General features: G+C 40.9%; 1 protein-coding gene across 1 annotated transcript; it reads right to left on the bottom strand.

The window, feature by feature from the left end:
- Positions 1-307: 307 nt before the first annotated feature.
- On the bottom strand, positions 308-22,589 carry LOC310861511 (F-box only protein 6-like). The gene is made up of 6 exons (XM_083768975.1): positions 22,218-22,589; positions 4,450-4,711; positions 2,937-3,051; positions 2,754-2,849; positions 2,374-2,509; positions 308-2,257 (listed from the first exon to the last, which is right to left on the bottom strand). The coding sequence occupies exons 1-6, from the start codon at positions 22,284-22,286 to the stop codon at positions 2,111-2,113; spliced, it is 825 nt and encodes a 274-aa protein (XP_083625101.1). The 5' UTR covers positions 22,287-22,589; the 3' UTR covers positions 308-2,110.
- Between the last annotated feature and the right edge of the window lie 109 nt (positions 22,590-22,698).

The raw sequence follows: 22,698 nt of genomic DNA, 5'->3' as shown, positions 1-22,698 counted from the left end.
CAGGAGGATACTTTTACCATGTAATAGAAAGATAAAATAGCCTAAGCCTCATGCTGCTGGAACAGAAAAGTTACATGAACATGCTAGTGTACTGCGAAATTAAATCAAACTTTTAGCTTTTAGATTTTTGAAAAATAAATACATTAAAAGAAGGATTAAGTGGCACCAGGAAAAGACAACACATAAGCCATATCACAATGTTAGGATATCCAAAATCCCAGATGATATTGACAACACATTGCCTAGCTGTACAAGAACCTGATAAAGACAAGGTCAAGCAATGGTTAGACTATTCGCTGACACAAACGACAAACCAAATTAACTTTATTGTTTAAAACGCACACAATTACACAAAAGATGGGAATCTCAATAGTGCCACACACAAAGTAGATATACTTTCTGTCTGTGTCATGCCTTGCAGTTACAGTAGTATAAGCAAAAGTCATTATTTTCTGCAGATTAACAGAATTGATAACAAAGATAACCTCTTTCAATGTACCGGTAATAGAAAAGACTTGAATTTCGTTCCAAACCATTTGGCACTATTCTCACTGAATAAGTATATCTTAGATGTACTACATTTACAGTTTGACTGGCTACAGTCTACTGTGCTAGACAAGCATATTGCAGTCAATCCTTGGTCTAAACATGCAATGTTTGAGTTCAAATTATTTAGTCAATGCATTTGTCCCATAATACCTTCATCTACTAAATCCATGTTCTATTTTGCTTAAAGGAATAGTTCAGTTGAGACAGCAAGCTTCCTACTGGTTTTCAACTATTTCACAAGAACCTTAGAATGTGTGCCATCAAAATCAAATATTTATATAAAAAAAAACCTGAAGTATCCCTTAAACCTCTAGTGAGCGTAAAAAAATATTTATTCAATACGATAGTGGAAAATGTAATTTAATTTGACATTTTATTTCACCCTTTCTAATGCAAATATTGTACTTCTTAATTTGCATAAAGGTACTCGGACGGACACCCAGCTATAGTTAGTCAGGTGAAAAATGTTTTCATCCAATTTATTCAACTTTTAAATAATGTTACAGATGACTGTATAAAATAAATGTATCACTCTTTGTGCCAACATCCAGTATGAATAACGGAAATGCAACCGTGTCCTTTATTCTCATCACTGCTTTGCATAAGCCTTCATTTATTAAAGTGTCAGGGGACATTTCTAACTGGAAATTATACAAAGCAACAGACACTCCTGCTGTGATAGGTACAACAAAAGATATTTACACATTCAAAATTTAGTGCAGATAGCATGAGGCAGGTTTACCGTACTAGGAAAAGGTGTCATTTTAAATGAAGGATGGAGGTAAACAAACAAATATATTTCCACATTCAAAAGTGCAGATAACATGAGGCCAATTAACTTGAAAAAGGTGCAATTTTAAGGAGGTATTGGTTGGAGGTACAGGCAGCGGCAGTATAGAGTGGAAAAGTTTGTATTGACAAAACAAATGTTGCACTTCCTGGTTCTCTCTCTCTCTGTTTTTGGTTAAATGTCTGAAATGTGGTTAATACAGGCTTACAGGATTTTCCTGTTTTGTTCTGTGACGTAAATACCCCAATCAGAAATTTTGAAAGCTTAAATGTGTCTTAAAAAAGGCTTTTGCTTACAAGTGACTAAATTAAGCCCAACACACACCGTCTGCGAACGCCACGCGTTATTTTCAATGAACCTATCCCACACTGGCGGCGTCCGGCGCACGTTCACGCCTCGCCTGACGCTCCGATACGCCACTGTTCTATTTTCCAGGCGTTGCCACACGGCAACGCCTGTGCCGTGTCGCTGTGCACCCGGTGTGTTGGGCTTGATAGACACTGATAGACATTGTCTGGGACATCGCACATAACGTTAACGGAGTAACATTCACTTTTTAATTGTAGTGATTGCATTAATGCATTTAAGCCTCAATCATAAAACAGGTGTTCCTTTGTGAAGATTATCTTTGCAGGGGAAAAGTATTATGAACTTAAATTTACCATGGAGTACTTTTAATGAACAATCTAATACTGAAATCCCGTTGGAACGTTTTCCCAGAGGGTACAAGGAAGGTGCTAATTCCTGCTTCTGACTACATGAATATAACAGCTACCGGTCTAGTGATGGACAGATCTGCACACAACTGTTGGTCACCCGGATTCCATACCATCCTGCCCAAAACTGTGTATCTTTACCTCCATGAACAAAACGTATATATCGAACTCCTGGTCCATAGTTCTTGAACACATGGGTCATCTGAAACATCAAACAATACTGCAAATAAGAATTCTTGTTGTCCTTTAAGCTCTGAAACATTTTGAACTACTACTTCTTAAGAATGTGTTCATATTATTCTAATAGTCTACCAGTACCTGATTCCATTTTTGATCATTCCACTGATCAAAGCGAACCGGGGCAGGACCAAATGTCTGTACTGGCTTCTTTTTTTGATTCAGCAACTCCACACGAATGTCATATTCACTTCCACAATCCCAACGAGGTGCATACCTACGCACGTACGGACACACGCACATTGTTATTGTACAGGATGTTCTTAGTATATATAGTATATATATATATATATATATATATATATATATATGTATATATATTAAAGTTTTTTGAAACACATTTGGTAGTATTTTTAAATAAATAAAGTTCCATTGGAGAAAATCTAAAAGACATTCCAAGACAAGACAAGTTTGAAATAAAATGAAAGATAAAAAAAAACATTTCACGTGCATTTTCTTACCAGTCTGATATGGTGATATCTGGCTGAAAGTTGTCCATGAAGGAGTCGTTGTAACCCTCTTTCTCCAAATTGATCAGCTGGGCCTTCCTGCACATTCTGAAGGCAACAGAAGAGTTGTTACGTGTAGCATACTAAAAAATCACTGGTAGAAACAGTAAGCATGTTGTCCTGATGACGACTCACTGATAAGAGGTCACAAACACTTTCTGGACGGCCTCATCAGGATGTGGAACCAGGGGATCGTCAACTTTCCATCGATCTCCACCATTCTCCACAATTTGCCAGCCATTGAGTTTTTCTATTAAACAAGAGTGTTTGAGGTTTAGTTGGTCCGAGATCAGATTAAAAAAATGTCTTCTACATCCTGACAGTTTTCCCAAAATGGGTTACACATTGCATGCTGTAGTAGGTTATGACACCAAACACAGCCAGGTTTACAGCTAGAGCTACAATATGAAACTTATTCTAAAAAGTTTATTTGAACCAATCTGTAATAAGTGTATACAATATACCGGTAACTACCGGTAGTAGATCTGCAATGCAGTGGTTGGAGGTGGTCCCCCTGCTCTTCCATTGAGACATTTAGACCATGGAGTCAGGTAGCAGACTCACTGGTCGACACTGTCAATGACGTTATTTTAAGCAGACAGTATGTCACGGGCCAGGCCAGCCCGTGCCCTATATAGACATAATGGTTGAAAGAGTTTAAAATGTTTATTTGTATTTATTGACACTGAAGTTGCATTGGTATGTTTGTCACCCGTCTCTTCTCTGCAGTGCTGGCACTCCTCTCTAGATGGGAGGGTGCCAAGTACTGTGGAGGAGGAGGGGTGTTTGTTCCTGTCTGTATTATGTTTGGTCTTTATGTTAGGCCCTGTGAATGAATTGGGCCTTTGAAATATGTTTGAGTGTATATTCCTCTAAAGTATAGTAGTGTGGAGGATTACTCGTAGGCCTTAGTTGGCCGTGTGGTTGAGTTAATTGATCGCCACTTGCTGATTAGGGGATGGTTTGCCCTACCTGTATAAAAGCAGGATTGCTGCAGGTGAAGAGAGTTCAGTATTACCTGAGGCTAGAAGAGAGGGGAGAGCTGCAAGCCAGGACCTCATCGAAGGATAAATAGCCTGTAACAGTCTCTCAAGATCTGTTTAGCCAGCAGGTGTATTTTGTTTCCTATTTTTAGAATGTTATTTTGGCCAGTATTTATTACTTATTTTTGTATCGTCACGGACTTGTACTGCACTTTAAAGGTAAATAAAATGTCTGAAATGTACTTGTGGACCTGTCTACTCCCTGGAACCTCCGGCCAACGGCCAGCATTATCACACAGTATTGTAGTTTGGACATATTTACAATTACTCCTCTCCGTCGGGAGGGGGAGACAATGGAAATAAATGTTAAGGATTCATTGAGACATGCATAATATGGTTATTTGGGCGCATGGTCAAATGTGGTCATGCACAACAAGTATCAGCAATTCAGCAGCATTGCGTTCGTGGGACAGATCGTATATAGAATGATATAGCTAGCTTTTTTTCTGTGATTAAGTATTGTAGAGCAGGGACTTTGTGAAAAATAAAGATGAGCCATGAAAGAAGCACTGTTCTTCAAACATTTACAACCACACAAAGTTCATCAAATAACATCATGTTATGTTTTGCATGCTACTGTACAGATGTGGTTTTGGTTTCCTTACGTTCTCCTCGTGGGTTCTTCAGAAGATTGCGTCTCTTCTTACACAGGAAGTAGAACAGTCTCCAGTCATTGGGGACTTTGGTGGCGTTGCAGGGCTTAAAGCCGTCTCGTCGACATCTCTCTCTCCAAAGAGACTCACTGTCTACCAGTTCCTTCCATTCACGACAGACCAACCGGCAAACACAGACCACCTCATGGGGAGGGAGGTTCATGAAGACCTCCTCCAGGACCTCCCAAGGAAGACCAGTCAGCTGACCTGTAGACTGACACATCAACACAAAGACAAAGAGACAGTCAGCTGAGCACTCCCATGAAGTCAAAACCAGAGCGCTCTAATATCGGAGGCGAGCAGATTCTCAGAGTATTTCAGAATAGAATGCACCCTACGTTATCAGGTCATGATACATATTTTATCTGGTCAGAATAAAAAAATTATTACGTTGATGACTTTAAAAATTTGTTTTTCTTATTGTTTTTTATGACCCCATTCGCTCCTACATGACATTATGTGTAGGCAGAAGAATCTCCCACACCCAACAAAACCCTCAGTGTTAGTATAGTACACAAAACGGGATTTCACAACAACCCATTTACACTCTAGTCTGAATAATCCACAGAATATTTGTAACACAAGATGTCAGTAAACAGATGTAGCTGTATGAGAGAGAAACAGTTAAGTTGATTTGTTCAGCAAGGACAGTTTGAGGTAAGCAGAGGAACTGACTCAATGTCAACTCTGACCACATGGTTCGATTTGAATAATACATAAAATTTCTTGTAACCACCACGCTCCGACTTCTGGTGCGCTCTGCGCTGTGACTTAGATCAACATCATGAAAATAAATGTACTGGGTGTCTGGGTCACATCGCACACTGCAGTGGCAAGAGTGAGTTTTAACTTTTAACTATTTTAATTTACTACATAAATGAATGACAGATGTTTCAGATTAATTTGTCACTAAATAGCCACTCATACAGTAAAATATTGGTAGGACATGTTCCACAGAGACAGTCTTACAAAACAAAATAAAATAGAAGAATAAAAATAATTGTTCTATTGAAAGTAAGTACTAAGTAGCCTAGCCAACAGTTCCCGAGCCATGTATATGTGGCCCATATGTCAGGATCAGCTGTTTCCTTAGCATAATGTACACACCCCCTGTGACCAGGGGCGGCCTTAGGAATCTGGAGGCCCGTTTCAAGACCAAATATGAGGCCCCCATATACCTATGACATAATTATTTTGTTGATACAGCCGTATATTGATACGAATAGTTTGATTGTTCAATATCACACGCAGCCATTACTCTTGACAATTAGCAACAACACCTTTCCTCATCCTGTCGTCCCTTCACAATGAAAGTGTCTCCCCTTTACCTCCCAATGCTGCACATTTTACCATGTTATTTACATAAAATAGGTAACTTTACTAACTTAACATTAACATTGTGGGAGAGAGCAAGGCAGTGAGTGAGAGAGAGAGAGAGGGCCAAGAGTGGCGGGGGTTGACTGAGGGGACTTCAGTGCACTGTACACTCTTGCTTCGTGTCCCAGGTTGGCTTGGTGTGGAATGTGCTAATTTGTCCCCTATATTCAAAGTCTGATTTCCATTGATTGTTGGCTGTGTTTAGCATGTATATGGCTGTGGAGTTTTGGTACAAAATCAAAACAACTTGTCAAAGGGCCGATTCATACTCCTATTTTAGAGCCGACTAAAAGTCGGTTCGGCGCTGAAGAGCCTACAATTTGACGTCATTTGAGGTTCGGGGGGGCGGGTACCGTCCTAAAGTCGGCTCTTCGGTGCTACTGAAATTTTCTGACGAGCCGAAATCATTTCGGCACTACAGCGCCGAAACAGCGGTAAAATAGGAGTATGAATCGGCCCTAATACTTTGGCATGTTAAAACCTCCAGGAAAATCCGTGTTGAGGTTCTTGATCCATTGTTTTTCATTAAAACCCTCTAAGACCCAGCGTTGCTTTTTAGCAACAATTTTATTTTAATTAATTACTAAATTATTTTTTTCTGTTCTTTTTTCACCTAAACGTCATCAGTGATGTTCATTGCAATGCCATTGGTCATGATATTGGCATATAAATACCCCTCACAGAGGAATGTCTGGACTCGATTTTGAACATTTTTTAACCTAAGACTTTTGACCTTTACCCTAATAAAAGTAGGTACAATAATTGTAATATATGTTTTTTTGTGATCATTAGAATGTCTAGAACATGTTTGATTCATTATTGTGAAAGATATCCCCCAAATGTAAATTATTAATTTATTATATTATATAATTATTATAAACTTTTCATCAAACTTTATTTTTTTATTTTTAACATATGTTTTAGTCTTAGTCTTAGTAGTACAAAGTAGTAGTAAGGTTGAAATCATTTTTTTGCAAGTAGAAATTAATGCGGGTCTTAGAGGGTTAAAACGTCTTTGTCCTACTGTCCAGTCGGGATTGTGTTGAAGTCCAGATACTTTAAGAGCTTCAATGCCATGTGCCATGTAATGTTGAACAATCCTTGTAGTTGTCTTTTTTGCATTGTTAATATTGTATCTGTGTTGTCTCAGCCTTGCAGCTATTGTTTTACTCGTTTCTCCGACATATTGTAAACCACATTTTTCACATGTGATTAAATAAACACAGTTGCTGGTGCTGGCTGTTATCTGTTGTTTAATCTAGTTCTATTTTTAACTATTTGTTTTGGGTTTGAAGTATTCTGGTCTCTGGCGTGCTGGTGTGTTGATTCCTTTTAGCTTGCTGTGTACCAGATAAAATGGTAAATGGTGCATTTACTGTATATAGCACCTTTATCCAAAGCGCTTTACATAGATTGTGCATTACATTCACCCATTCACAAACACATTCATACACCGATTGCGGCGAAAGCCATGTAAGGCACCAACCAGCACATCGGGAGCAATTTGGGGTTCAGTGTCTTGCCCAAGGACACTTCGACATGTAGACAGGAGGAGCCGGGATTCGAACCGCCGACCCATGGATTATTGGACGACCTGCTCTACCTCTTGAGCCACAGTCGCCCTTAAGAGTTTTGTTTTTTCTGTAGGCTGAGTTTCGCAAAAAAAATTTTTTGGCAGAAGGAGAAGGAAAAGAAAACTAACAATAACAATAAAGGACCAAGTCCTTTCAGGACTCCTTTAAATAAAAAAAGATCATAGAAATAAATATACACAGTGTATATATAGTACCTGGGCCACATTGAATGTCTTAACCAGTTGAGATACACAAAGCTACTGCAGGTGCTCTTGGCAGCCAGCAAAAAGTCAATAACAAGAAGATGGCTATCCCCAATCACACCCACAATGGACGATTGGCATGGAATAGTCCTGGATATTTTAAAAATGGAAAAATTAACATACATGTTAAGAACTAGATTAGACAATTTCTACCAAATTTGGAACAACTGGATAGTGCACATTGCCCCTCTGAGAGCGGACTTTGTGTGATCTCACTGGTCCTTTGCCTGCTTTACGATTGTAGAAAATGTTTAAGACACCTCTCTTTCTCTCATGGTCGAAGACCAAAGCTGTATTGTTTTTGTCCCCCTCAGCAATAGTGTATATACTTTTTTTTTTGTTGGTTGTTGTTGTTTTTTGTCTGTCTTTTTCTGTCCACCCTTTTCTTTTTGTCCTCCTGAAATGTTACAATCCGAAGTGATATTGACCTGTTTGTCCCTGTTTTTTTTTGTTTTTTTGGGGGGTGAAACCGAGCAGGTTTTTTTTTTTTTTTTATGTTCTGTTTATTCAATTTTATGGACAAAGCGTTCCCCGGGTCTAACATGAACGTAAAATGAAGCCTGTAATAATATGCTAATTCCTGACTGTAAGTCGCCATCTTTCTAGATCCGTTTGGTACCAGCTGGCCATTGGCTGGCTCCGTTTTGTACCAGCTGGTCATTGGCTGCCCAGACAACGAGGCGGGACTTCCCCCCTTCTTCTCCGTTGGTTTTTATTTTGACTCAAGTGGGAGGAGAAGACTCTTGAGTGGGAGGGGAATCCCGATCATAGACTGTAACGGTAGCCACGCCCCTCAGAACATACGCGACTTTATGGTAATTTTTTTAATTAATGGGACCATAATTTTCCAAAAAGAATATTATGACATTAGAAATGAGACTTTAAACTAGTGACTGGAAGAAGAAAGTATTCATGACCATGTTTATTAAGGTAATACAGTCTAGGTGAAGTTGGGCCAAAATACATGGGCCTCTATGGAGCTATGGGGCTTTTTGGGTCCAGTCCAGCGCCACAACAGGCCATTATATGAACTACCGATTTCAAATGAGGCTTCACGAAATATCTGGCTGACTGCCCCCCTGGTTTTTAACAAATTAGAAGTAAATTCCAGAAATAAAAACAGAATGACAAATACAAAAAGGAACTAAAACACACAATAACAAAACACAAACTTCAAATCAAGACAACCAATAAAAACAATATATATAAAAAATAAAATAAAAACTCCAATATAGCCAATTAAACATAAATTATGGTCACAAACAACATCCAGACAAGACAGGTTGGGCTGTTAGGTGACAGTCATACAGGTTCAATCGGGGGCACAAGTGTAAGGCGGTCAACATGAGATAGAAAAGGCACTCCAATTAAGTCAATATACAAAGCAGATCTCGTTCACAAACATCATCAGACAAGACAGGTTGGCAAGTCAGGTGACAGTTAAACAGGTTCAATCAGGTTCAATCGGGGGCACAAGTGTAAGGCGGTCAACATGAGACAGAAAAGGCTGCCATGTTTTACTGAATTTGGAGATTGAGCCACGCAATGTATATTTAATACATTTCCAATTTAAAAAAATGCAGTATGTCCGATATCCAACGGGAATGTGAAGGGGGGTATGTTTTTTTCCAATGCATGAGAATAAGACATCTTGCCAGAAGCGTCACAAAAGCGACAAGGTCAGATTGATATTTAGGCAGGGGGATAGTATCAGGAAGCACGCCAAATAGGGAAATAATAGGGGATGGCTCTATGGGAAACTGTAACACATCTGAAATAGTATCAAATATAGCTGACCAAAAAGACTGTAAGGCTGGACAGGTCCAAAACATATGAAGAAGATTAGCTGGAGCCTGGTGGCATCTATCGCACGTTGGATCAACATTATCATAGATCCTGGCTAACCGAACCTTGGTCCAGTACACCCGGTGGAGAAATTTACATTGCAACACCCCATGTTTAGCACATATTGATGAAGAATGAACACGACCCATAATGGCCTCCCAGGTTTCATCAGAAATTTCTTCCTCCAGGTCCTGGGCCCAAATATTCTTATAGGCAGTGGTTGAAGGTTGAAGGTCAAATAATGAGGTATAGAGTGACGATATCTTTCCCTTAAGACTAAGAGGAGCTGACGCTATAATTATGTCTATAGGTGAATTAGGTGGAATAGTCGGGAAACTAGTAAATTTTTTGGCGAACAAAATCACGGACTTGCAAGTAACGGAAAAAGTGGGTTCTGGGTAGCTTATACTTTTGAACAATCTGGTCAAACGAAACGAACGTGCCACCATCAAACAAATCTTTGACTGACTTAATGCCATGATCATACCAAATCTTAAATGCCCGATCTTGTAAGGAAGAAGGAAATAATGGATTTGCACACAGAGGGGTTAGTAATGGGAATAGTTGAATATCAAAATGGCGTCTAAACTGAGTCCAGATTTTAAGAGTCGACTTAACTAAAACATTGGAAGAGAATTTAGATAATGGCGCAATTGAGGGAGCACATACTAAGGCAGTCAGAGAAGCCGGGGCACAGGAAGTGGATTCCATGAGCCACCATGCAGGGGATGATTGTAGGTTGTAGTCATGCAGCCAATACAATATAACTTGAAAATTAGCAGCCCAGTAGTAGAACAAAAAATTAGGTAGTGCCATTCCACCAAGTTGTTTTGGTTTCTCTAAGATGGTCTTGCGCAACCTCGCCATCTTTTTGTTCCAAATAAACCCCGAAATAATAGTATCCAATTTTTTGAAAAATGATTTGGTAATAAAGGTTGGTATACATTGAAAGAGATACAGAAATTTAGGAAGAATGTTCATTTTAACCGAATTAATACGGCCTGCAAGTGTTAACGGCAGAAGAGACCAGCGCTCAAGATCTTGTTTGGTACGAGTTAAAAGTGGAGAGAAATTGTGTTCAAAAAGTTTTTCAAATTTATCTTTAACGATTACCCCAAGATAAGAAAAACCGTGGCGGGAGACTTTGAAAGGCAATGTTCCTAATGGATAGTCACGGGCAGCATCATTTATCGGGAAGAGCTCACTCTTATCGAAGGTAGACAGGTGGCTGGATCAGAGATATATAAAAGCAGATCATCAGCATATAATGAGACCTTGTGCTCGGCATCGCCTCTAATTATACCACTCAAGTGCGGGCTCTGTCGTAATGTCATGGCAAGCGGTTCAATAGCGAGTGCGAAAAGTAGGGGAGAGAGAGGACACCCTTGTCTTGTCCCTCTGAAAAGGGGGAAGTACTCAGAGTAGTTGTTATTAGTATGAACCGAAGACATTGGAGATGAGTACAGTAAACTAACCCATTTAAGAAATCTTTCGCCAAATCCAAATCTGTTTAAGGTTACCAATAAAAAGGCCCATTCTACTCGATCAAATGCTTTCTCGGCGTCTAACGAGACAAGTACTTCCGGGTATTGAGAAGATGAGGAATTATAAATAATATTGAAAAGTCGCCTAATATTAAAAAACGAGTGTCTATTCTTAATAAAGCCCGTCTGATCTGAGGAAATAATACAAGGGAGAATGGACTCAAGTCGCAGAGCTAATACCTTAGCGAGTAGCTTTACATCAACATTCAATAGGGAAATGGGCCGATAAGAGCCACAAGAGGGTCTTTGTCTTTTTTCAAAATGAGTGAGATGGAGGCTTGGCGCAAAGTTTGGGGGAGTTGACCACACTTTAGAGATTCAAGAAACATTTTTGTCAGAATAGGAACTAATTTGTCAGCAATTTTTTTATAAAATTCAACCGGGAAGCCATCAGGACCAGGACATTTTCCACTCTGCATAGCGGTTATAGCATCAGACAATTCTTGGTGGGAAATAGATGTATCTAAATAACCTTTCTGAGCAGGGTTAATGGTGGGGATATCCAATGATTCAAAAAATGAATTATATTTCTCCTCGTCAGCTGATGAATCCGATGAGTATAGAGTAGAGTAAAACATTTTAAATTCAGCATTAATTTCTATTGGGTCAGTTGTCGCACCTGATGTGCCCTTAATTTCAGTGATCATCCGGGAAGCTGCTGACTGTCTAATTTGGTGGGCCAATAATTTGCTAGGCTTCTCTCCAAACTCATAATAGGCGTGTCTCGATTTTAGCAACATCTCCTCAGCTCGTTGTGTGGATAAAACATCAAATTCAGATTTGAGGGTGATAATCTGTTTATATAAATCTGCAGAAGTTGTGGATGCGTATTTATTATCCAGTTCTGCAATGAGTGCAGTCAATTTAGTGAGCCGTTCCGTATTCTGTCTCCTTTGGTGGCCCATATAGGAAATAATATGTCCTCTTAAATAAGCTTTCAGGGTTTCCCAAAAAACAGATGCTGAGATCTCTGGGGTGGTATTAGTATTGATAAAGAAGTAAATTTGATCATTCAAGAACTGCACAAAACCCTCGTCTGAAAGCAAGAGGGAGTTAAAACGCCAGGGAGCGCGGGAGTCAGTTTTCCCCACAAGGGAGATATCCATCGTCACAGGGCTATGGTCTGAAATAACAATGGCATGATATGAACAGCCTCGAACCGAAGACAGAAGTTTATTATCTACTAAAAATAAATCAATACGTGAAAATGTATGATGGACTGGACTGAAAAAGGAGTATGCTTTTGCTGTAGGGTTAAGAAAACGCCAAGGATCTGAAACAGCATATTGATCGAGAAATGACTTAATTACTTTAGTGGATTTAGATGTTGTGGCACCCTTCAACGAGGAGCGGTCTAAGGCAGGATATAAGCAGCAATTAAAATCCCCACCCAAAATGAGCTGATGAGTGTCAAGGTTTGGTAGTGAAAATAAAAACTTTTGAAAGAAATTATCATTATCCCAGTTTGGTGCATAAACATTTGCTAAGACCAATGGAGTATTTTGGAGCTTTCCTGTGATGATAACATAGCGGCCCTGTGGATCTGCAATGAATTTAGAGACAGTGAAGGGTACCGACTTGTGAATTAAAATAGCTGCCCCTCTAGATGTGCTAGGGAACGATGAGTTATAAAGTTGCCCAACCCAGCTCTTGCGCATTTTAAGATGGTCGGAAGGGGCTAGCCAGGTCTCCTGGAGGAAGGCTATTTTAGTATCTAAATGACGTAAGTGGGGCCCAGGCCGTGGCGTAACGGTCTGGGCACCGGACTGGTGATCCAGTCGCGGTGTGCCGCGGGTTCGACTCCCGGACCCGACACGGCCTTTACCGCATGTCATCCCCCCATCTCTCTCCCGTTTCCTGTCAGCCTAAAATCAATAAAAGGCGTAAGCCGCAAAAAAATATCTTAAAAAAAAAAAAATGACGTAAGTGGCAAAGCACCCTATTACGCTTTAATGCCGAATTCAACCCTCTGACATTCCAACTGGTAAAGGTTAAAGTCCCCCTGGGAACCTGTGACCGACTTACACTAGCCATATTCATACTTAGAGCAGATCAGTAAAGACAGGTAAGTTGTTGTCAACGTACCCGTCAAATTGACTAGACATGTCGTGACCAATTGAACAATAGTGAATGGAGTAAACAAAAGAAAAGACAAAACTGGAAAAAAGTTGAAAAAGTAAAATGTAGAAGTTAGCAAATGCAAAAACGCCCCCCCCCACCTCCCCAAAGCACCTCCCCAAACGAGATACATACTAAACCTATACTATAGGAATCTAGAACCCACTTATACACTCTGTCCGAGTGACTGATTAGAAGTTGAAAAAATAAATAAAAAGGAAAGAAAAGCATACTCTACTTATATGCATGCATATCATACTGAAAAGGGAGAAAAGAAAAACAAAACAGCTTCTTATTTATCCAGACGTAAATAAATAATAATAATAAATAAAGAAAGAAAATGTTTAAATCAGGGATGCATCAAACATTCGGCAATTGAAGCTATTTCACATTCAATTGCAATGTTTGCATTTTAGTTTGGCCGCAAAGGTAAAATTGTATATAATATTAGTCATATGTTGGTCAATATTCGTTTTTCATCCAACTGTTTCATCCGGTTCGGTTGATTTTAGAGCCGAAATCAAATAATAAAAGGGTCAGGCTTAGCGTGACTGTTATATATTTAAAAAATGGGGTTATGGTACAAATGTTGCCATTCGGTGCATCCCTAATAAAAAAACAAGAACATTTATATACATGCACGTACGTGCGCGCACACACACACACACATACACACACACATTTTATACCCGTGCATTAAGGCTGTCACGATTCTCGATACGAATCGAAATTGACGTTCGATTCAGTGTATCGAAATGACACACCGAATCGCGATGTTTTATGTTTTTACTTCCGCGAGCGGCCGGGCCATTCCGCGCATGCATGCTTCCGCTGGGGGAGAAAAAAAAGAGACGAAAAGCCAGCTGTATCGGAGCCTTGCCACACACACACACAGTCAGTCACACACACACACACAGAGAGGAGTTGACAGAAGTGAGAGAACGAGACGGCTGTTGTGTTTTACCATGGCCAGTGCTGTTGTAGACAGCGACGACGACGATACACGGAAAGAAGTTTGGAAATATTTTGGCTTCCCAGTGAGTTATGATGGCACACGACGCATCGTTGACAAAACGGTTTCAGTTTGTCGTTTATGCTCCAAACAAGTGCCGTATCCCAAAGGCAACGCGTCAAATATGGGCCAGCATCTTAGCAGACATCACAAAGAAATCGATCTGTCCAAAGATGGTACAAAGACAACAACACAGCCAACTATTCTAGATTCTTATAGAGAAAAGCTCTCAGCTAATTCGCCCCGTGCTAAACAATTAACGCACAGAGTTGGTCTGCATAGCTGCAGACATGCGATGATGCGACCACTTTCAATGGTGGAAAACGCTGGCTTTCAATATTTAATGAGAGTTGCAGAACCACGTTATAAAATGCCATGCAGGTCGCATATGACCACACGTGTGTTGCTTGGCATGTATGATAAAGTGAGGGCACAAATCACTGAAGGGCTGAGCCATGCAGATCAAATTGCACTAACTAGTATTCACACTTTGTTTAAGCTCTCATAGTCTTACCTGTTCAAACAATGTGAACATTCTACAAAGTAGGCTAGAATAATTTGTAACAGCCAAATAACGTAATTGTTTGGTTGAACTTTGTATTTACTATTTGTCTTTTTTCCCCTTTATTTTACTTACTTAGAGCTTAACAAGAATGTTACAAGTCATCTAATCTTAAAGAAACATTTAAAAAAAATGTTAGGGCATAAAACCCAAAGTTGTTAAACCTTTTATTATTCTCATTCTGATTTGTTATTTATAGAAAATAAAAGTGACTTATTGGGAAACAAGTGTTTTTCTTTACAAATCAAGATATTGGCCTAAATTATAATTATTAATTATATATCCCTCAATGCTGAAAAAGGAGGTTTTAAAAAAATAGATTGAAAAAATCGAAGCAAATCTTGAGCTTCAAATCGAAAATGTAATTGAATCGTGGACTAGGCGAATCGTGATAGCGAATCGAACATCGAATCGAATCGTGAGCTTCAAATCGAAAATTGAATTGAATCGTGGACTAGGCGAATCGTGACAGCCCTACCGTGCATTACCCGGCGATCAATAAAAAAATAAAGAGAATACAACTCTAGATTAGGGATGCACCGAGCCGGCTTTTTGGCATTCGATACCGATTTCGATACATGGGGGTCCAGTATCTGCCGATACAGAGTACCGATCCGATACCCTATGTCTAATGTATAATGTAATGTATTAAATACATTATTATATATATATTATATTATATATAATAATATAATATATTATTAACACATGGATTAATAATATTGGTCAACCACGGCGATTTCTGAGGGTTTAACATTCTAAGTACAAATAAAAGCTGTGCAGTATTATGCACTTTCATAGTTTGTATTGATTTAATATGCAGATTACGTCTTTGGCCACTAGGGGGTTTTATTATTATTATGCCTATAATTATTATAATAATAATTATTATTTTTGGTTTATAATCCATAGTTACTATGCATAATAATATTATGCCTATAATTATTATAATAATTATTATTATTTTAGGTTTATAATCCATAGTTACTATGTATAATATTATTATTATTATACATAGTAACTATGGATTATAAACCAGCTAGGCCTACACATAAAAGGAAAGTTGTAAAGCACAACCACAATTTAATTTATTTCTGACGATAGTCAACCACATCATTTTGGTTTCTATTACTTTTATAACTCTAGTTAATGTTCTATTCAGATATTATTCAATGCATCATTGCCAGCATTAGCCCCATATGTTCCCTCTCCCTACGCACATTCTGTAGCTACTGTGGGCCAGCATACTCAAACTACTATTATTATTTTAATATTCGGAATCCCCGCACGCACGCACGCACACACGCACGCACGCACGCACGCACACGCACACACACACACACACACACACACACACACAGCAACGATCCTTTTGCTGCAACGTTAGCTTGCTAGCCTAGCAATGTTGTGTAGGTAGGCTACTGTTGATAGCTTTAGCAGCTATCGCTAACATGAGGAACAGCAACAACAAGTAGGATGTAATTGAATGGGGGCTTTGGCAACTGTCCTCTTTGGCTCTCCGTGTTCATCGGATTCTTTATCTTACATAAAGAAATACGAGCGACCTGTTAAAAAAGTTAAGAACACAGCGGGGGGACACCCGGGACAGAAGTGACAGAACGAGACAGACTAGTGTAGTGGTGCACAGTGAGCGGTGACTGAGCGCAGCCCCTGCTCTCCCTCGAGGATCAGGAGGGAGAGGGCTGAGGGAGCGAGGGGGCTGTTTGACTGTGTGTGCGCACTGGGAAGGAGCATGTCTCAAGTTCCAACGGGAGAACGGAGCGGCATCTGAGTGGATCGGATAATAGATCGGCCCATTTGCCACCGATTCCCGATCTAGAATTTTAGCCTGGATCGGCGCCGATCTCCGATACGAGTATCGGATCGGCGCATCCTTACTCTAGATAGAATATAACAATGTGGTCTAGCATTGTGAACCAACAAATAAACATCTAGTCTTTCAAAAGAAAAAATAAACACTGCTTGGCTACACTACCCCAATTGGACACCAATGTAATCTCTAACATGGACACTTCTATTCGTGTAACCACGGGAGGAAAAAGAAGAAGAAGAAAAAAGACACCCCTTAGGGTAACACATTAATATAGACACTTATCTCGGTGTAATCGCGGTGTAATCGACGTGTATACACCGCCATCTATCGGCTTTTATGAATAACTACAACAAATGAAAACATTTAGCTCCAACCTGAGAGGAATTACGCTGATTGTAAACGGTACCAACGAAAAGAGGCCGTTGTGGCGACATATCGAGACAATAATAAAAGGGGGGGTGCAGATTATCAGCCAATTAAGCATAGATAAAGGACAACATGAATCAATTGCAATACACCTAAATAAGACGTTGTGACGACATAATGTAAACAGATAGCAATTCAGTGCAAAAAGGGGAGAAAATAATAATAATAAAAATAGACAATAGAAGGGTGGAGCCTACCAGAGTTGTCCAAATGGTCGCCGAGTGAAGCAAAAAGAAAAGAAGAGAAAGAAAGGGCTGCGTATGTCAGTCCAGATCAACAGAAGCTGCCGTGTCCAAACAAAACAAAACAGTCGAAGAAGAAAAGAATCATCTAGGCGTTGTCCGGTACTCTTCCACCCAGTGGCGTTGGACCCTCAGCAACCGGCGAGTGGCTGGCTCGAGGGCTTCTTGATCCCGGAGGCACAATCTGTGGCGGCGGTGGTGGGGGTCCAGTTGACATCTCCAGGTCCCGTGCGAATGTTGTGGCGTCTGCAGGGTCATCAAAGACATGTCGCGTACCGTCTGGGAGGGTTATCCTTAAGCAGCCCGGGTGGTAGACTCCATACTGCAGGCCAGGAGACTATAATTTAACAGACTGTAAAACCCGTTTTACCGGGATAAAGGAAGCGCGCCTCTTCGCAATAACGGCTGGGTAATCGGCTTGGATTGAAATTATTTTACCGTGGTACATCAGTGGTCCGCCTCCGCTGGTTTTATTCAGGATGTCTTGGCGTGTCTGAAAGTAGTGGCAGCGCGCCACGAATGGACGAGGGGAGCCAGGCTTGACTTTGCCCGTTCTGTGAGCTCGATCAAATAATGGTTCCTCGTACAACTTCAAAACTTCTTTGATTAATTTTGCCAAAAAAGTAATGGGGTTACCCTTTCTTAATCCCTCTGCAACAGATAGCACACGAATGTTATTTCGACGGGATCTCGATTCTAAGTCAACCGTTTTTTCTTCCAAAGTAGCTACAGTCTGAGAAAGTTCGGCGACTTTATTCTGCATCTCCGTCACAGCCGTGGAAGTAGATAAGGCAGACAGCTCAAGATCAGTCAAATGATTGCCCTGTGTATCCGAGGCTGTCTCCAAAGTAGTTATCCTAGCAGTCAGTTCGTCACGAACTGCAGAGATCTCAGCATTCAGAGTCAAAGTGATTGAATCTATTTTAGCACAGATGTCGTTCTTGAGCTCAGCACAGATGTCGTTCTTGAGTTCAGCCAGGGCAACCGTAAAGGCAGACAGGGTTAGCTGCTCCTCCAGCGGCGACGCCATGTTATCTCCGCCAGGCACGTGTGCAGGGTCCGGATTCGTTTTCTGATCGCCCCCTCTGGGGCGTAGGTTCATTGTACGGTGCCACAATTTAGGATTCAAGTAACAAAAATAATAGTGTATGATATTTCCACAAAAATAAAAGTGCAAAGTAAAGTATGCCTTAAATAAATGAAAAGAAACAGTCACGACCGAGGGAGCTAAGCAAACCTGCGACTAACCTCCATGCGCCCCTATCGGCCCTCCCTCCTGTTTGTCCCTTTTTAAGTGTGGACTTGATGTCATATGAAAAAGGACTATACAGAGACATTGGAGTTGGAGCCACATGGAGGGGGGATGAGGGAGGGAAGAGGGGTGAAAAAAAAAGAAGAATCTTGGGAATTGCTCGTGTGTCTATGCTATCTGTAATGTACTGCTCTTTCCAAAAAAAAGAAAAAAGAAAAAAAATAAAGAAAAAAAGAAGAAAAAAAAGAATACAATAAAGACAGTTTCACCGTGTTCAGTTTGGAACATACAGACACAGGTTTGTGTTTCCACCGCATTGTGTTGGACGGAACAATTGTCATTGTTTGATGCTATAGCTGAATAGTTGGAGAGCTTGTCTGGACTCTGGAGAGGAGTCTCCTGAGGTTTGAATCTCAGTAAGTGATGCTGAGAGGTGGCTCACCATCAGGTGGAATGAGATGTTGATCCATCATTTCTTGATCTTTCTGCTGTTCCTTCGTCTGGAATGTGGTCTTAGTTGTTATTGTTGTTGTCGTCTGTTGTTGTCGTTGGTTGCCATGGCTGCCAGTTCCCACCTGATGTTGTGTGGGAGTTCTGATTGGTCCAGAGCGTACTGAATAACTTCTAGCTTACATAACGTCTTAAGACAAGGACTCAAGTCTAAGATGAACAGCTCATCAGAGATATTGTCATTTCCAATTCCGTTGTCTCCTCCAAAGAGGATGATATGATCTCCCATAATGCAACAGCACATACCATGCATTGGACATGGTCCTTTCCCCTTGGGCTCAACCTTCTTCCAGGAGAAGGTCTCTGGACTTAATTTCCACACATCATTGATTTCCTCTTCAATCCATTCACCAAATATGTACAGCTCTCCATTGTAGGTAAATGCTGAATGACGATAGCATCCTTCTGGTAGAAGTTGTGCAGAAGGTGTGTTCAGCCAAACGTTGGTTTCTGTGTCAAACACTCTGATGGTGTTGTTGGGGCCCCCCCGGTACGCGTTCCAGCCCCCAAATACAAACATCTTTGTCCCAACGATGGTGGCAGAGTGACTGTGTGAATCAGGAGGTGGAGTTCCTCTGGTGTTAATTAAAGTCCAGAACATTGTGCTGGTGTCCAACTTGTACATGTCATTAGTCAATCCGGTCAGCTTGGTGAATCCTCCATGGATAAACATGACCTTCTCCAACACACAGGCTGAGTGTTCGCCCCTCTCCTCTGAAACAGTCCCAGAAACCCTGGGTTGGAACCATCCGTGGGAGTCAACATCAAATGCATAAAGCACATTGTAATACTGCTCTTCCCAAGACCCTCCCCAGATGTAGACTGTATCTTCAACCAACACAGCTGTGTGGCCCCAGCGCTTGGATGGAACCTCAAGGTGACCGTCTCCTCTTCCTGGTTCCACTGGAGGTAACTTCTTCCAGCATAAAGACACTGTGTAGAAGACATGGACATCCATCTGTTCCATGTTGTTGATGGTCCATCCATCACAGTAGCCTCCAAAGGAATACAGTTTGTTCCTCACTGCTACAGCAGCATGATAGGATTGCTTTGGCCCTCCTGCTTTGGAAACGGTCCAAGACAACATCACCCTGTCTGACTGTCTCTTCTCTCTCTCTCGACATCTACAGTCATTTTCAACACGGTGCATCATCTTATATATCTTCTGTTGTGACATCACACGAGACACAAACTGTTGCCATGCACGCCTTAACGACGCCAATTAGTGCAGCTGTTCTTCATCTGCACCCTTTGAACTCTATTGCTATATTTATTACTTAATTTGCGGCTACCTTGGGGTCTATGGATCTATGGGTCTTCCACACGTATAGCATAGTATAGTATACTGTATATGTATAGTTTATAATATAGTTTCATTTTATAGATATTCCACTGTTACGTTCTTAGCTTACGCATGTTTCATGATAAATGCTTTTCATGTGATGCATTTCTTTTTTGTTCTTGCTTAATGTAAGTCACTCTGGATTAAGAGCGTCTGCTAAATGCCTAAATTGTAAATTGCTACAGCGTTCCCTACCACTGAGCTGTGTTGTATTTTGAGGCTGTGTGTGTGTGTGTGTGTGTGTGTGTGTGTGTGTGTGTGTGTGTGTGTGTGTGTGTGTGTGTGTGTGTGTGTGTGTGTGTGTGTGTGTGTGTGTGTGTGTGTGTGTGTGTGTGTGTGTGTGTGTGTGTGTGTGTGTGTGTGTGTGTGCGCGCGTGCGTGCGAGGAATGTGCTCAAGCTGACTGGCTGAGCACGGAATGTGATGTATGGTGATAACAGTGCCGCTCACGTCACGCGGGTGTGATATATCCATATCACTGTGTGAGACACAGTCCACTGAGCAACTCAAACTGAGGCTGAATGAAATGACAAGCATTTTGCATTATGGCTCTTTGAGGGGAGCTAGCCAGCTTGGTGTGTTTGTGGCTGTGACGTTGATGAATATGAGATTCCATAATTCTGCAATATTACATGCTCTTGTGTCCTTCTGCCTTTTGCAATTTACATAGCCTACTACAGTAGACATTTTGGCAGCTGTGGTCACCTACGTGATGGGTGTCGGCCTTCTCAGGAGGAGAAGGAGCCGAATTCCGGTGGTTATTGGCATGACAAAAGAGTTTGTTGACATGAAGAAAACAGACTGGTTGATCAAAGACGTTGCCACAAATAATATGCAAACACATGTGATTAAGTAATCACCTAGAATACAATAATTTGGTCAGTTGGGGCGCAAGCCTTGTGTGGAGACGTCAGCCACTTTGCTGGCTGGCGTGAGCTATGCTTTACTGCTGTGCTGTACTCTGAATAAACAACTCATGGAACATCGAATCTCGTCTGTCTGCCTTGCACATTTTCTCCTCTGTATGGTATACAATATACATCAACGGTAACAAGAAGACTCGCCAATTTTACCCTTTGTGAAGAAGACCTTTACCCTTTGTGAAGCAGACTCGCCAAAAGGGAAGAAATCTCGCCAAAGGTGAAGATATCTTGCAGCGCGAGGTATAACCCCAGCTGCAAACGATCAGGTCTTTGATTGTGTGATTAAATAACAATTCCGGGCGTTGGGGGGGGGCGTCAGCTATCAGGAGCAGAAGGAGGCAACAGGGGGTGCAGGCCAACAGAGTTTTGGAACGGATATTATGGACTACAGTTTTATTAAGGAAAGATTGGCATGTCAACGCCGCAACACGTGTTCGGGTGTCAATCAAATCAACTGCGTCAGACATCTCCCGCAGCCCGCCGTTAAAAAAAGAAATAAAAAAGCGAAGAAGAAGACTCGCCAAAGGTGAAGATATCTCGCCGGGTCGAGTCTTCCCGTATTCCCTGTGACTGTCCAGGGATTTACCACGAATCCAACCCTGATGCAGATCGACCGAGTGCCAAGAAGAGATATGCAATTTGGGTACATATGAATGGTATGTAATCTTACGTACGACTCCCCCTTCTGGATGTAATGAAGTAAAGTGAAAATAGATTGATAGAAATAAAGTTAAATTGCAGTAGGTAGACTAGAACGGCAAGAATGCATATTATTGATTATCTATCTTATCAGAAGCTGAGCAAAATGAGCAGAAGCCAAGGCAATGTTGAGAAAAGACTGTGACGCAATTAAATGACGAATTATCATGCTTTTGACTCATGCACATTTATACTTACATTAAACTGATCAGGACCATCTGCAGCTACTGCCAGGCTCTGTGTGAGACCCATGGCTCTCCTCTTCATTCCTCTAAACACACTCCAGATAGTAAATGTGTAAGCTAGTATAGCTAGCAACGTTATAAGTTACTGTACGTTAATGTTTGCAAACATGCGGAAGTAACGTCCAGTCCAGTTGTAGAGATTAATAACGACTCACTGATCTCTGAGGTGAAACCAAAATGCACATTCAAAACACGCAGACCTCCCTGAAGGACCTGAACCAACGGTACATGTTCGTTTTAACGTCTGTTCTTTACTATGTAATAATCCAAGTCTACTGGAACAACAGTAAACAAACGCCTTCCTTTCCTTGAAGTGACGTTGTAAGGAAAGACCAGTGTGCGATTGGTTTGCCCTCACGAACACTCGGGCCGTAGTCCGGGTGGTACAGATTATGGCTGCACTCAAACCCCGCCCACTCGTTCAACCCCGTGCT

This window comes from Protomyctophum parallelum, assembly GCF_964188405.1.
Source record: "Protomyctophum parallelum genome assembly, chromosome: 7".
In the NCBI taxonomy this organism is placed as follows: Eukaryota; Metazoa; Chordata; class Actinopteri; order Myctophiformes; family Myctophidae; genus Protomyctophum; species Protomyctophum parallelum.
The sequence above is the reverse complement of the archived record's forward strand: the minus strand, read 5'-3'. Positions and strand labels throughout refer to the sequence as shown.

Bases quoted from the DNA above. Each gene is read 5' to 3' on its own strand.
- LOC310861511 (XM_083768975.1), bottom strand. From the start codon at position 22,286: ATGAAGAGGAGAGCCATGGGTCTCACACAGAGCCTGGCAGTAGCTGCA. The intron at 2,510-2,753 runs GTAAGAAAATGC...GTACGTGCGTAG, and splicing joins GATATCACCATATCAGACTG to GTATGCACCTCGTTGGGATT. The intron at 2,258-2,373 runs GTACTGGTAGAC...TTGATGTTTCAG, and splicing joins ATGATCAAAAATGGAATCAG to ATGACCCATGTGTTCAAGAA.